Source organism: Triturus cristatus, chromosome 10 (genome assembly GCF_964204655.1).
Source record: "Triturus cristatus chromosome 10, aTriCri1.1, whole genome shotgun sequence".
Taxonomy (NCBI): Eukaryota; Metazoa; Chordata; class Amphibia; order Caudata; family Salamandridae; genus Triturus; species Triturus cristatus.
The window spans coordinates 376,394,990-376,409,982 of record NC_140593.1 but is presented as its reverse complement, the minus strand read 5'-3'; the positions used below and the strand labels follow the sequence as shown (position 1 = coordinate 376,409,982).

Genomic DNA, 14,993 nt, shown 5'->3' with positions numbered 1-14,993 from the left:
TCAGCACAAAACTGTTTTCCACTGGAAAGTAAATAGTTTATCAACATTTGCACCCTTTTGTGTCACTTTTTGTCACCTTGCACAGGCACAAAGTGTTGATAATTTAGTTAAGTAGTTTAATATTTGTTCAGTTGCATGAATGTGTGACCATACTTGGAGGCAAGTTCTGCTGGCCACTCTGAAAGCCACCTACATCGCAAGTCTGAGTTGGTCTGCATTGGATGTCTAATGTTGTCTGTTTGATGTTTGTGTGTTTGACTTTACATGTTTAAAAACGATTGTCTTGATGTTGCTTCCAGTGCTTCTGCAATGATGTATAGTGCCCTAGCTGAAGAGGCATTTTGCAAATCTCCTACGCTGGCAATGGGCCCATATTTGTAGTTTTCTTGGCAATTAGGTGTCTCTTTGCTGATGACTTTGCTATTAGGTGCCTCTTTGGGAATGCTTTTCTGAGCAGATACCTAATATTGCTTAATATGTAGCGCAGAGTTTGGGTGGGCAAAATATTGCATTCCGTCAGCGGAATTGACGGAATTTTGGTGACTCTGTGTTACTCTTGCAATGCGGAGTTCTGGCCAAATTCTACCAATTGCCACATGGTGGAATTTTTTCTTGTGCATGCACCAAATTCATAAGTTGGCGAGCACGAGCAAAGATTGGTTCCTCTAGCATGATTTTTGATGCTAGGAGAACATGCTTTGAGATTTTTCCAACGTGGGCAGTCACGGCTGGTTGTGACTGTTTGTGGTCAGAAGGCTGCCGCTCGAATAGAAAATCTACTTGATGCCAGCAAAATCAACTCAAATAGCTGTCCCCCCAGGCACACAGAGTGGTGCAGATCATGCAGATTTTCCAGTATGGAACATACTTCCGGTGCTAAATCACAGCTCAAGCAGTGCAATGTGCCTATTTTCGAGATTGCCGAAGCTCTGTGGAATCTTGTGGAGTTTTTTTGTAACTCTGCGGTATTCCACTGAGTCAAATTCCATGAGTTCCACAACCCGTAGTGCAAACCACGTGTGTACGAACCTTGTCTAAAATTAGCCATGAATGAATCAATGATTTTTTGTACCTGGCTTCCAATTTGAATTCTTCAGCGCTACAGGCTTGACAGTGAGGCTAACACAAGAGCCTACAAAAGTATTTCTTATGTAAACATGAATATACATTAGGCTTACGCATAGACCTGATTTTGAGCTGGGATACCATGTTGATTGTTTATATCGAAACACTTAGAAAACACGATTTGCTACTTGGTGGAGTGGTGAGCTCCCATAAACAGATGGGCTTCTTTTGCACTTAGGTCCAGATTATGATGTTGGTCGGAAAGCCTCAGACCCCTGGTCAGAGGCTTTCCGATCGACATGGTAGGTTTAACGTCTGACCGACATATTATGATGGCGGCTTTTGGAGTTTAAAGTGTTTGAGGAATCTGACATGGTTCCATCGGGCTCAAGGAGCCCGTCGGCCAGTTGGAAAGACCTCATAATCCCTTAAGGACCGCTTTTTCACCGTCGGGATTATTATCGACAGCCAATCCATGTCAGCCTTTCCGACATGGATTGGCTCTCGGAAACTGCACCCTTCCCCCCTTGCCCTCCACATTTGGACCTGGGGAGCACCTATGATGCCTCCCTAAACATCCATGCACCGTGTGACAGGCATCGTGAGGTGCCAGTCACACAGTGTAGGGAAGTGTGGAAACATCCATTTTTCTATGGGAGCTCATGCTGCGGGTGTTTTCTGCCCACTGCACAAGCCACCATATGAAAATGGATGTTTCCGACCGCACTGTGTGCAGTCGCATCCAAATGATGCAGTCGGAACCACCGACCTGAGATCGGTCAGATCCCAATCCGCAACGGTGTCGGGCAGACGTGAGTCTGCCCAACATCATAATCAGGGCCAATGTGTTGATAGATGTATGTGTTCAATTCCTTGCTCATTAGCAAAATGTCGAGCTGCAGCTTAATTTTTAAGAGAATTTTTTTTTCTGACTTTTTAAAGTTCCCATTTTTTAACTTGTTCCCGCTTGGACTGCACTGAACCCAAACTGTAACTGCCCTTCATTACAAAGATCATCATATGTGAAAAATGGCTGCATTCTAGTTCCAAAAATTAGAACCAAATGTGACTTCAAAGTAAAACTTGTCTTAAGCAGTAGCGGCTGTATCAAAATGTTCAATTGTTTTCGAAGAAACAGCCTCTGTTCAGTCATTGAAAAAGCCATTTGTGGGAGACACTTGCATAAGAAATGAGAAAGATTGTGTAAACATTATGCACAAATTACAGAAGTGAAGGTACCTCGAGGGATATTTGCTGCAGTGCTTAATTTATGAAATAATAAGTGCCAGTACTCAAAGTTTTCCATAGATGCCCACAACTGGCACTTACAAATGTCAGGATTGCTGATTACCAAGGTTTAGTAATCTGGACTCCACCTCATGCCACTTTCTTGCATCACTATCCACTTCCCACCCCATTATTTTAGTTTTGCAGATTAATTTGCATCCGTCCTATCTCCGTCTGTCACTTTTCTTCTATCTTTGTCTGCCTGCTCTTCCCCCCACTTGTGTTTTTCTTTTTCTTGCTCTTTTTCCAAGTCTTTTGAGCAAAAATAAGTGCTAGTGGGCTCTAACTGCAACCACCTGCTCAAATTAAGCACTGTGATGAACTCATTTTCTTTATTGAGACAAACTGTAGATTTCATTTTCCCTGTGTATTTTTTTCACCAGGTCCTGAGAGCAGCCCTGCTGGAAGCCCTGTACCTACCTGTTCTCAACAGCAAGTCATCCAGCATAACACCATCACAACCTCCTCTTCTGTTAGCGACGTGGTGGGAAGCTCCACCCTCAGCCAGCTGGGCAGTCACAGAACGGACATGAACGCTATTCTTTGAAAGTGCTCACCAGGAACTGCCTTTGAGATAATGGTGGCCTAGTCAGCCCTTCACCAGGGACTTTTACACCAAGAACTCTTTCCTGGAAGACTCTCGAGCTCGCGAAAGACTTGGCTTTCGTTTTTTATAGTTATTAAGAAGGTCTTTTTTTACTTAGCTACAAAAAGGGAGTTATGCAATTAATATCATAGCAGCTTGGGAATCGCTTGTGGTGCTTTCTTTGATCTGGTACCAATTTCTTGGTTGTAAATTGAACTGTTACTGTACATAGCCGTGGTTTCATTCTCACCAGCCCCGACGGATGCCTTCAATATGGAGTTGTGTTGAACTGCAAGTTCAAATCTTTTGGGCATTTAAAGTATTAAATACGAATTCAGTGGGTCCTCGTCACTTAAAACAAGAGTATTCCCTCATCTGATGTGAACAGCCTATGTGTTATGATTTCACCATGCCCGGAACAAGAAAAAAAAAAAAACACTTGTGTTGGCGAAGCATTCATCTGCCAGAACAAAGATGTGTTCAGTGTTACTTACCTTGGATGCAAGACAAGGTAAAAATGGTGACATTGTGTTGTGATCACTTATGGTTTGTATTAGCTACATAGCCTACATTGGATGCTGACCAGAAATTTGCTAATGGTGTGGTGGTCTTTGACCTGGAGTGCTGGTCTGTGGGTAAACGTACCCTGTTTTCACACTGATCTTGGGCTCTGAGCGGCTACTAGTGTCCGTCCAACCCAATTCACTTTCCTACACATAGGTTCATTTGTGATGCCTCATCTGATAGTGGGCACATAGCCTATTTTCCCATGTCTGAGGTTATTTAACTGTTAGACAACAATGATAAAAATACAACCAGACACTACAGAAAAAAGTTAATTACAAACTTTGTGATGCTGCTCAAAGGTGAGAGTCAGCCTGACGTCACTGCATTAAAAATGCATTTGTTCGCGTTATTCCTTCTCAGTCACAGCCGACTATTGTTTAATATCCAAATGATGGTTAATCAAGAGTGGCCACTTCACCATCTCGACTGCAAGACAGCGCCTAGAACCCTGAAGCCGAAGATTCGCTGATGTTTTGCTGCCTGCAGAAGTGCCTTGCAAACAAAATCACTGAAACATGTCGCTATGCAAATGTACCAAACCAAATGTTGCTTATCACATCACTTTTATATGTTGTCTAGTTGTTGTTTTTTGTCTTTTAAGACAAGTATGCTTCCCAGTAATGCAGCTGTCAAAGCGGCTCTATAAAACATATTGGTCACTATTCTTGTTATGTTTGTGAATGGATTGCCAGCAGCTGGCTAAAAGCACTTTTATCAGACTTAAGCTCTTTCGTCATGTAATAGGGGATGTCAAAATTCTGTCAGTATTCCAAAAGAACTTCGCTGAAGAGTTCTCCACTGTGCATTATTTTCCTACTAATACCTAAAATGCAATGGATGCAAAGTACAAATATAATGTTTTTTTTGTAGAAGATATTTTGTGGTAAAATATTACACTGCTTTTCTCCTGGAAATTAAAAATGAAAATATTTTTTTTACCATAATATCTACAAAACCCATAAAGGCCAAGGCCCCGATTTACCAATCTTTCATGCAATTCATTGCAGCAAGGGACCGTGCTGTGCTGTGTTGCGTAAATGGGAGAGAGCAGAAATGCACCGTAGCTACTAAGATATGGTGCATTTTTGCTCCCTCCATACGCTGGCGCTCTGTGTGCAGTCTAGCACCAATTCAGGCATCCTTGCGTCATGCTGCAAGGGTGCCCGCATCACGAGCTGGATTGTTTTGTTGCCCGAAGGGACACTTTCCTGCACAAAAATAATCCTGAAAGACATTTTCCTTTTTCTGTGTGTAATGAAAAATGCATCACACACAGAAAAAGGAAGTCGCGAGGAGAAGTAAAGATATTTCTCTTCGTTACTCCTAGGTCTGAGGGACGCACCATTTTGACACATTCCCTGGTATACAAGTTTTTGTAATTCTCGGAATGCGATCCATGGTAGGATGCAGGGGAATGCTCAAACTCCATCCATGGATCGACTCCCTGGGGTAAGGTATCGCAAGGCGGTGCAAGGTAACGCAAGGCAGCGCAATGCACTTTGTTGCGTCTCTTTTTTTTTCTTTCCTTTTTACAAAGCCACGCAAGGCTGTGCAAATCACTTCTTCCGTGCTTTTTAAATCCCAGTTAAGGACTTGCGATGACTTGTGTCATGCAAGGACGTCGTAAGTCCTTGGTTTCTCATCCTTGAAATGAACTTATTTGAGATCTCCAAATTTACTGGCCTAAAAGTTGGCCCATTTTTATATGCAAAATGGTTCAGGGTTTCTATTCAGTCCAAAGGTTATTAGTCTGCTTTTTCCATGGAGGCCTAAATGTGTCAATATCATGTAAATAGACAGAAAGTGTGATAAAAGACCAAAGAGGAAAATCACATTTGTATTGACATTTCTTTTTTTTCTTTGACTTCTGAAGTATGTTCCTCTCTTTCAACTGAAGTTAAAAACATCAGTCACAAACAGCTTCTCTGGGCATGGGTACTACAGCACCTTGACAGACAGAGAGTCACTGAACATGCAAGGTGTTATTCAAACGTCTGTTTTTTATGCTAATTAGTCAAACCAGCCATATACGTTAGCCGATCGGCTTTCATATAATGGCCCGACTGTTTAGGCATAATTAGCAGTATCCTGTTTATAATATTGGACTATATTTAAAGCTGTTAGTGACGTTGAGGTAAACTCAGCTGCTACACCACGTTGACATGCATTGAAATTGCAAGAGGTCAGGGCTAGATCTGCAAAACATCTTCTTCCTCTGCTCTAAGACACGGAAGTTAAATAAGCAATTTGCACATTCTCACATTCACAAAGGGAACTGGCTTATGGGCTACGTACTTTGCAATGATGTATTTTACGTAAAGCTTGTGTAAATTCCTGAGTATTTAGTGTTTGTAGGAGGAGAAGGTCTGGGGGTGCGGCAAATTTTAACCTCGCTGGAACCCGCTGACAGAGGAAGGCAATAATCTACGCAGGGTGTGCAATCATTTGCGCTTTGGCAGCCCAGTTTGGTAGAGGACTGTGGCAAAGTGAGTGTGCAATGCTGACATGGTATAGAAATTTGCCCTGTCAGCTTTCAGTCCATTGTACTCCACAGTCCGTGTAAAGCATACTCAACAGAGTTCCTAATTACATTCTTACCACTAAATTAGGGGTAAGCAATTGATTGTGTTAACATTCATGGGTTTTATGGCCTGTAGAGCTTAATGCATTCCCTGGTTCATGTTGGGATGGGTGGAAGAATGTCAACAGGAGCAGATCCCTTTGCCTAAAATTACATTGGTCATGTGCGCCAATGCCTACAATAGCAGTACACAGTCTTGGTCGTTAAATGCAATGAGGGATGGGCAGCTAATACCAAAGCACGAACCGCCCTCACATCCTGTTCCTTCTTTTGTTAATTGAAGCCAAAAGTAATGCACATGCGCATTTATGAGGCATTTTATTCCACATTAATATGTAAGCATTGTTTTCCGATTCCATCTCTAAGTTCACGTACAAAATGCACACGGGGTATATCAAAACATTTTCTTTGGTAAAGAAACCTTAAGATATTGCATAACGTTATGCAGAGTTTGCTGTTAAAATAGCTCATTCAGTATATAGCTGCAACAACTATGTGCATGCAGCCTTGAAGCCAGTGGTTAGAATCCAGATGGGTTGAGACAGCCTCCCAGTTTTCTGGTTCTCAGTTTTACTAACAATGGTCTGCACACTCACTACTGTCGTAAGCCGTGATGCAAAGCTGCACTATTAAGACATCAAATGCTATATCAACAACAACTAGTAGATAATGTTCTGATGTGTCCAACTTTAGCCTTAGTCACATTTATATGCAAATATCCACATGAACAGTATTCTTTTGGTGTAACCAGTGGCATTCAAATGTTATTCCTGTATTTTTAGTCTTCCTTTTAGTCTATCAACGGTCTGAAAAGTCTGATTCATAAAAAGAACTGGAGTTCTTTATTAATACAAGAAGTTTAAACAAATTGAAATTTGAATGCCAAAAGAATCAACACTTTTTGGCCGAGACTAGCTCCTCCTAAATTCTTCAGCTCTGATACTTTCTGATAATCAACACAGAAAAGAGATATCACCTATGCAGTTCATTCTTTATAATGAACTTCCATGAAAAACATCTGGATTAATGGTTTTCCTTGACCAAACTTTACCTGTCCATTGATTGAAATAAAATTACATAAGCTAATGGTGTGGTCTGCAGATCTAATACGTTTGTTTAATCCAGGGTATAATCTTCTTTCTATGGGAAATAGTGCCTATGTTTAGCTTGCATCTACACAGTAAGCAATTTGTTAAAGAATTGCGATGTGTATGTATAAACAAGGCTGCACATTAATGCAAACAAATACAACTCCCAGGAAACAGAAACCAAACAAATTTGAAGCTATGGCACTTTGTACAATAAATGGATTTTCTAATAAGGCCCTCATTCCAAGATGCTTGGTAATTAGAGGTAGTGACAGGTGTCAAAAGTTTACAGTTCAGTGTGTTTGTGTTTCCCAAATCTAGGGCCTTTTTGAAGACATTTGCTACCTTCTTTAAGCAGGTGGAAAATGTCCAGAGAAAACTGTTAAGTTTCAAAACGTGCAGTTCTGCATTGGATAAAACTTGGAATAAGGCAGAGTGGTATTCTCCCCACATAGATCCCACCCCATCTGATGGGTAATATGGGCACCACTGTGTCAAATATAGATCAAGTACTGCCCCTGAAGGTGGCCCAATTGAAATATTTTTCTCTTGGGTCTATCATTAACATTTATAGATGTAACTAGAGGAGAGAAATAGATTGTTGCTACTTGTTATACCAGTATTAATGGGTTACATTCTGGCAAATGATGTAAGAAGCATGGCATTGATTTGATACTTACCTATCCAATGAAAATGTTGATGTCTGTTTTGTTGATTCATTCGTTTTGTTCAAGAGTAGAGCATCATGTTAGAAAGAAGTGCAGAGCCAGAATCTGCTTGAAACTGCCGTGCCCTGCTTAAAACTCTGTGATATGTTAACTCTTCAAGCTGTATTTACTCAGAAAATAATTTCTTTAGCAGTCAAAGCACATGCTTTTGATGAAGTGGTAAATCTTCGGGACTATTATGAAGTTATGTTTTCATTTTTAACAAAATTACAAGGCATCTTCTGAAATCCATTCCTGCCCGAACCAGGCTGTCTCAAACTGATCCAAACAAACTAAGGTCAAGACTTGAAAACACAGTGTAACAGGAACAACACTTTTTCTTGAGGTTCAGGGTGGACATAGAATGGAGTGTCTTTTCCTACTTATTTTAAAACTGGAACTCATACCACACTGACTAACAACGTGCATTCAAGAAGAAGTATTTGTACAATCAAACCTTTCTAGTATGTTCCTTTGTGGTTTCAGATTGTATAACTTAAACATACAGCATCCTTATTATCTTAATTAACTTTTCACCAATGCAAAAATAATTTATAGCTTGTAGTCGAGCCGGGCATGTTAGGTAAGATGCACATCTGTAGAATTTGTTCTTCTAAGTGCAACCATTACATGTTGAAACCATGTCCTAGATCAATTTGAGATTTCTAGTTGTCAGTTACTATTCTTTTAAGTTAAATAAGTCTTCTAAGATTTATAAAGGTGAGTCTACAAAGATAAATGTATTTAGGACCAAAATAAAAATTCAACAGGAATTCTTCACAGTTCGATTACATTTTCTAACATATTTATTAAAACAATGATTTATTAACATTCACATTCCATCTACTACAGTATTCATATGTAGAATATTTTTACTTCTGTTCTTAGTTTTGCAATAAACATGTTTAGTTCTTTATGCAAGCAGGGGGTGACTTTGTATGTTTGTGCTAAAGTTTTAGGGTCTCTAACACCCAATATCCATCCAAGATGGAATTAATTGCTTAGGTCTATTATATAGAAATGCCTACACTTCATGTCAAGAAAAGCAGCATCTGCTTTCTGTATTATAACTGAACCATCATAGAATAACAATTGTTTCCTTTTCAATAGAACTTTAATAACTTTTTTCATTTCTATTAACAAATCACAGGTCAGCAAAAGGGAAATTATGACTATAACTGGAAAACGATTCCTTTTCTAGATCAATTACGATCAGTATCAATCTCAGTAGGTGAGAATTGCATTCTCAATCCCTACAGTATATGTATTCTCACATAGAGAGTTGCACTACGTTGCCTTATGTTTGTGCTCAATGCATTTCCTGCAAATGTTGGTAGCTTGAAGCCATTGAAACTTCAGACTGAGATATATTTCTTTATCTGTACAATAAGAAATTGAAATTGGTAAAAACTGTGCCTAGTACAATGTAACTACATTTTGCAATTATCTTATAGCTATTGTTTTTGTTATTTATACGTTAAAATTGCACTTCAATTGTCTCATTCTTGTAAAATCATTGTACACGGTACATATATGTTTTCTGACTCTATGGCACCTCTTCAACTTGTCTCCTACAGTAGTCCAATATGAGCACTGAGAGGAAACACAAAAAATTGAAATAAGTATTTGTTTGAGCTGGTGTAGCATCTGTTGAAGAACCATACCACAATGTTTATTCCACTGGCGTAATGATAACATATGCGCCTTTTATTATACAAGGTACATAAGAGAGCATCAATGATGTACCACATCTTTCATCTTAAGAACCAAAATGTCTGATTGGTCAGTACTAAATGCAAAGTGCATCAAAATGCACTTTGCATGTTATTCCCAGAAGCTAGTATGCCAGCTGAAGACCATATTCATATTGTATTTGAAGTCTAAGCCTTTAAGATATACTGTTGCCTTCGGACTTAGAGACAGTGCCTCTTTTGTAAGACTGAAATGTATGGAAACAAACAATAAAGCAATAATCTTTCTAATTATGTTGCTACTGTCATATACAGTATAAATTTGCAAACAGTGCTCAGCTACACATGAAATCTGGAGCTATAGTGTGTACTGTTTTGTACTGCTTCATACTGCCATTATTACTTTAATGAAACTACCATGCAATAGTTCCATTGAAATTACCTCCCACCTTTTCTTAAGATAATGTTGCGTCAATCAGGGATATATTCAACACCTTTGGACTACACTCACTCACCCTAGTCCAAACACTCAGCTAAGATGTCAGCACCCATGTAATGGCTGGTAAGACTTTAAAGGATAACCTTTTTGGCAGTGACACTGCCAGCCACCTACCTTGTTATTTCACCCAAATTGGCCCCTCTAAAAGTAATGCTGCCATGATGACACACTTGTTGAAGATGACAGTTATTGTTGCCATTGAAGACCATGATGTTTATCGTAGAGTGTTGTGCCTTTATAAGGAGGTAAAGAGAAATGAATGTGCAGAATCAGTTTTTGTCTTCCATGAGTATTTAGAACAAAGAGCAGGTGGCTATTGATAATGAATTAAATAATAATTGCGCTGAGCCAAAGACACACTTTGTAAGTTTTTTTTTCTGAAAATGTCAGTGGTTCTTTAAGTCGAACACCAAAAACCTTATCCACATAAAATGATTGTAAAAAAAATTCAAAATCATGGAGAGCAACATATGATTTGCAAATATCCATCTTTATTTGTGATCTTCTGTCATTTCTTTGAAATATTGCAAATTTGTATGTAAATGTTCTGCCGTCTTCCATTTTTAAATGCCTTTGTTGTGGACTTTACAGGTAAATCCAGAATATCAGTGTTGTGCTGAAAAAAGTTGTGCAAGTTTGAGGTTGATACTAACTGTTATCTGACCAAGATGTATGTATACTGAAGAGACAGTTTTGTTAATATGAAAAACGTTGTAATATCTGGCATATCTAGAACATTAATTCATATTCTGTTTAATACAAAATAAACACAATACAGGGAGTGAATGGAGGGCTAGACAAGTTTAAGAGAGTCATCTTGTTTCCTGCAATACTGTATTATTTGTGCCTCATCTCACGCATCTAGAATTCAAATGCAATTTCAAGTACTAGAATTATATTTGTAAAGCAGAGACCACCTTGTTGCTCATATAATCTTTTACTGATTATCAACGGCTCTTTTTAATTGGATGATTTAAAAGCCATAGGCAACAAAGTTACTGATGGATTTTGCTGTTGCAAAATGCGGAGCTGAACTGTAATGTATTCCCAAATGCAAACATGGCACTTTGTGGATTATATGTCATTTTAGGGAGGTAACAAAGGTGCTTCTGTTTTACATTTTGAAGTTGCGTTCATTGTACAGATGTTTTTTTAAAAATTCTGTAAAGTAAAATTTTTCTTGGTGGGAGGAAAGATATTTTTTGGTACACACATGTAAATACTTGCTGCAGCATTTATTTTATTGAATTTGTTTTTGTTAAGCTTTTCTTGCATTGTGTAAAAGTTTGGTTACAAACAAACAAGTTCATTGAGATTGTTCTATTAGGTCAGGTTTTTACATCTCTATAATTAGAAGAGAATAAAGATTTTATGCATTTGTACAAATGTTAATATCACTGCAATTTCAGTATAATAAAGCACTCAAATGCAAAAAAAGAAAAAGAAATTGATTGAGTTATTGTTTTGTCTTTTCAGAAATCAATTGTTTCTGAATTCTGGCAATTAGCACTGTAGTTGCATATTTAAATATGTTCACTGAAATCACCTCAACGTTGGAGTTTAGGATGTGTAGGTAATCTTAATACTCATCTGTATCAGTAAAAAAAAACTAAGGGCCATATTCTCAAGGAGCTATCTCCGATTTAACGGCACTTTAGCGCAGCCAAAGTCGCGATAAATTTACCTCCCCATTCACAAGCCGGTGCAAACAGCCTACAGCACCACTTTTCCGGCGTTAGCATCCGCAACAAATATCACCACGGATGACCCCGGCAACTATCACTAATGAGATGCAGAGTAGGCATTCCCGAACAAAAAGCGGCGATAACACCACTCCACAACATTCTCAATGACCAGCCAGATCTGCGATAAGAACACAAAACAGACGATAAGGCACGTTAGCAGCAGAAAATTAACACCTGCTCAGACCTGGTGCAAAGTTGGGCCACAACCTGCACCAGACAAGGGAGCACAGCCCATAGCCACACATGAAGAACAAAAGATGCCCCCGAGCAACTGAACATGCAGCACGGACACCCAAGAGGGCCACAACACCCACCAACACCACACCCAGGCCCGCAACACTGCCCCCGGGCCCAACCCCAAACAGCAGACAAAGAAGCTTCACACCAACACCACGAATCCCAAAACAAATATTTTGCCTGAAGCAGGAAAATCAACATACCTGCGTGGCCAGAAAATGGAGAATCAGTCATACAGCAATGCAATCACCAACACAAAACACCATTTCAAACACAAGCCAAAACAATCATTTGGATGAGTCCTAGCGGGTCCTCACTGGACAATCTGTAGGACACAGCCTGGAAGACAAAATCCAAGAGAAGAAGGTGTGCCATGCGCCCAACAACGGAAAAGAGAGGGAGAGAGCGAGGAAGAGAGACGGAGTGAGATTGCACAAGCAGCGCAAGGCCTCTCGGGCACCTGGCTCCACATGCCAACATGTGTGTGTGTGTCGCCATCCGTACACCATGAGCTCAAGGCCTTGTCCCAATCTCAGTACCAATGCCACATCAAATTCCGAAAACGCAAGTAGTAGTCAGGCAAAGAAAGCTCCATTGTTCCAATGTAGAAGGCGGGAGGACACCTGTACCTCTGACCTTGTTCCAGAACGCGGCTGGAACACCCTGAGAGAGATGCCATGGCAGATGGGGACGACTCCCACACCATGCATTGCGCAAATGAACTATCCGACTTATCCACACCCCACACACAGAAGCCCCTGCCTGAGATACCCCGCATGGGATGCCTTTGAAACTCACGGAAACAGCAACTCATTCTCCCCAACATTGCACACACATTCGAATCATTGCTCAGAGCTGTGGCAAATCCTCAAAACAACTGCCGCACTTCAGAAGAGTGCCGGTTCCACGAGATGCACCAACACAATGGCAGGCAATCCCGGGCACATGCACAACCACCGTCATGTGGAACAGTACCGTGCATGTATGCTGCATTTACTGGGCGCACTGCCACTGGCAGTGCTGCGGATCAGTTACCGGCTGAGCTTCCGCCTTGCCTACGTCACCTGGGTCCAGCCCTGGTTCCACTGCCGAACATGCACATTCGAGTGTCTCATGGATGTCTGCCTATCCAACACAACCGTAGATGAATTGGACTATGACTTGTGTCTGCGCCCCCTGTTGGATCACGAACAGGAGTGGAAACGAGACAGCCGTGCATGGGATGCCTTGACATACTGCGTATGTATTGGCATTTGTGCATGGGAGATTGCACAATTCCTCATGTGCAGTGACCACATCGAGCCGCTCCCCTATTGGGCTGTGTTGCGGATTGGTGAAACGGTGTGGGCTGAGCACACCTGTCCGGACCAGTTAATGGATTGGCTCACCATGGTGTTCCTTGAACACAACAACGACGTACTATTGGAACACATTGCACATGAAGCTGCACGGACATTCATGGACAAGTAACTACGTTTTTGCAGCCACATCGGATTGTCACCCACAGCACAGGTCCCAACAACTTGCTGCATCGTGGGGAATGCTCACATATCCCACCAGAACAGAGGACATGTCTGCCTTTGTCAGGACTCTGGATGCATGTGCGTGGAACTATTAGTGTGTACACAGACCTGTGCAAGGTGATGCAGGCCCATGGTCAGAGCAAAACAGCGTCGTATGGCAACGTTGCCAATTCAAACACACTGCTGGGGGGAGAGTACACACATGTCAATGTAGCACGACATGTGAACCTGTAGGACCCTTTCACCTGATCACTGTCAGCAGAGCAGACAATCTGCGCACTCCGGTGGCAGAGCACTATGCAGATCCCATGGGCAGTGAGTCGTGCCCCCTCACATGGGGCAATGGGCAGACGCCAAACAACACATGACTCATCCAGCAAGGCAAGGTGGGCTGAGACCGTTGCCATCCCTGATAATTGTTGTCCATTTTTGCATCACCATTTTCTGAACCTCGACATGTTCCCATGCTGCGTGTAAGTGTCTTAAGCATGTCCCTGCCTTTTGTGGCCATTGCCTCGTCCGCACTGACATGCACATGCCAATAAAGTCTATGCCACTCCACTGGTTTCTAACTGTGATGTGTGTTGGTTAGATTGTCCACTCGTGTGCCACAATGAGCATCGTCCCTACACAGGAAAGAACTGACTGACGCATGTGCAATGGGGGTGGCTCCCGTTTGCAAGCTCCACATCTGTGAGTCAGACATTGTTTTGTGATAGGTGCTGGCCGGCCTGTGCTCTTACGTCACTTCAGCAATGTGAGTATGGTGTCCAACCTCTGACCATGTGGAGCAATGTCATATATCATACCAGAATGTATCCACACAGATGTGTGTGAGTAGGTATGCGATGTGAGGTTCTGTTGTCACATGTTATGTAGGACACCACTCCTGGCCTGCTACCGATTTGGTCATTCCTACACACAGCCCTATTCAATACATGGACGTGTGCCTACGTTGGGGGGTTATGAGATTGTTGTTGATGTGCAATGGGGACACAGCTAGTACTCACCTTCACAGTCATCCAATTGGCCATGTGTCTCAGGGATACACATGCGCATATATGTCAGTTACCAGGGTGTACCTTCATGTGCAATCATTATCCCTACATCCAGCCATACTTCCATACGTGAGTGAACGTAATCATGACACATCTGTGTGATTTAGAATGTTTTATTCACATTCAGGTGATTGACGGAGCTGGAGCTGTACATGGCCATCCAAGCCCACATTACATGGAAGCCCAGTGGTGGGTCAACCAGAGTCCTTTGGGGATTGAAAAGTGATTAGGAAGAGGTGGAGTGCAGTCCGCAGCAGGATTGCTGTGTAATTGTTCAGCAGTGAAGATATGGCAGTCCGTGATGGGGTCCGGGTGAATGTTGCAAAGTGTTCTTGGGGTCAGTGGGAGGTATTGTACCA

General features: G+C 41.3%; 1 protein-coding gene across 1 annotated transcript in view; it reads left to right on the top strand.

The window, feature by feature from the left end:
• Window positions 1-3,355, top strand: part of CREB5 (cAMP responsive element binding protein 5) — a 1,089,524-nt gene extending 1,086,169 nt beyond the window's left edge. Inside the window, exon 11 of the mRNA XM_085631606.1 lies at window positions 2,736-3,355. Coding sequence (XP_085487732.1) covers window positions 2,736-2,899 — 164 coding nt within the window. The 3' untranslated portion in view covers window positions 2,900-3,355. The remainder of the gene's footprint in view (window positions 1-2,735) is intronic.
• Window positions 3,356-14,993: the final 11,638 nt, after the last annotated feature.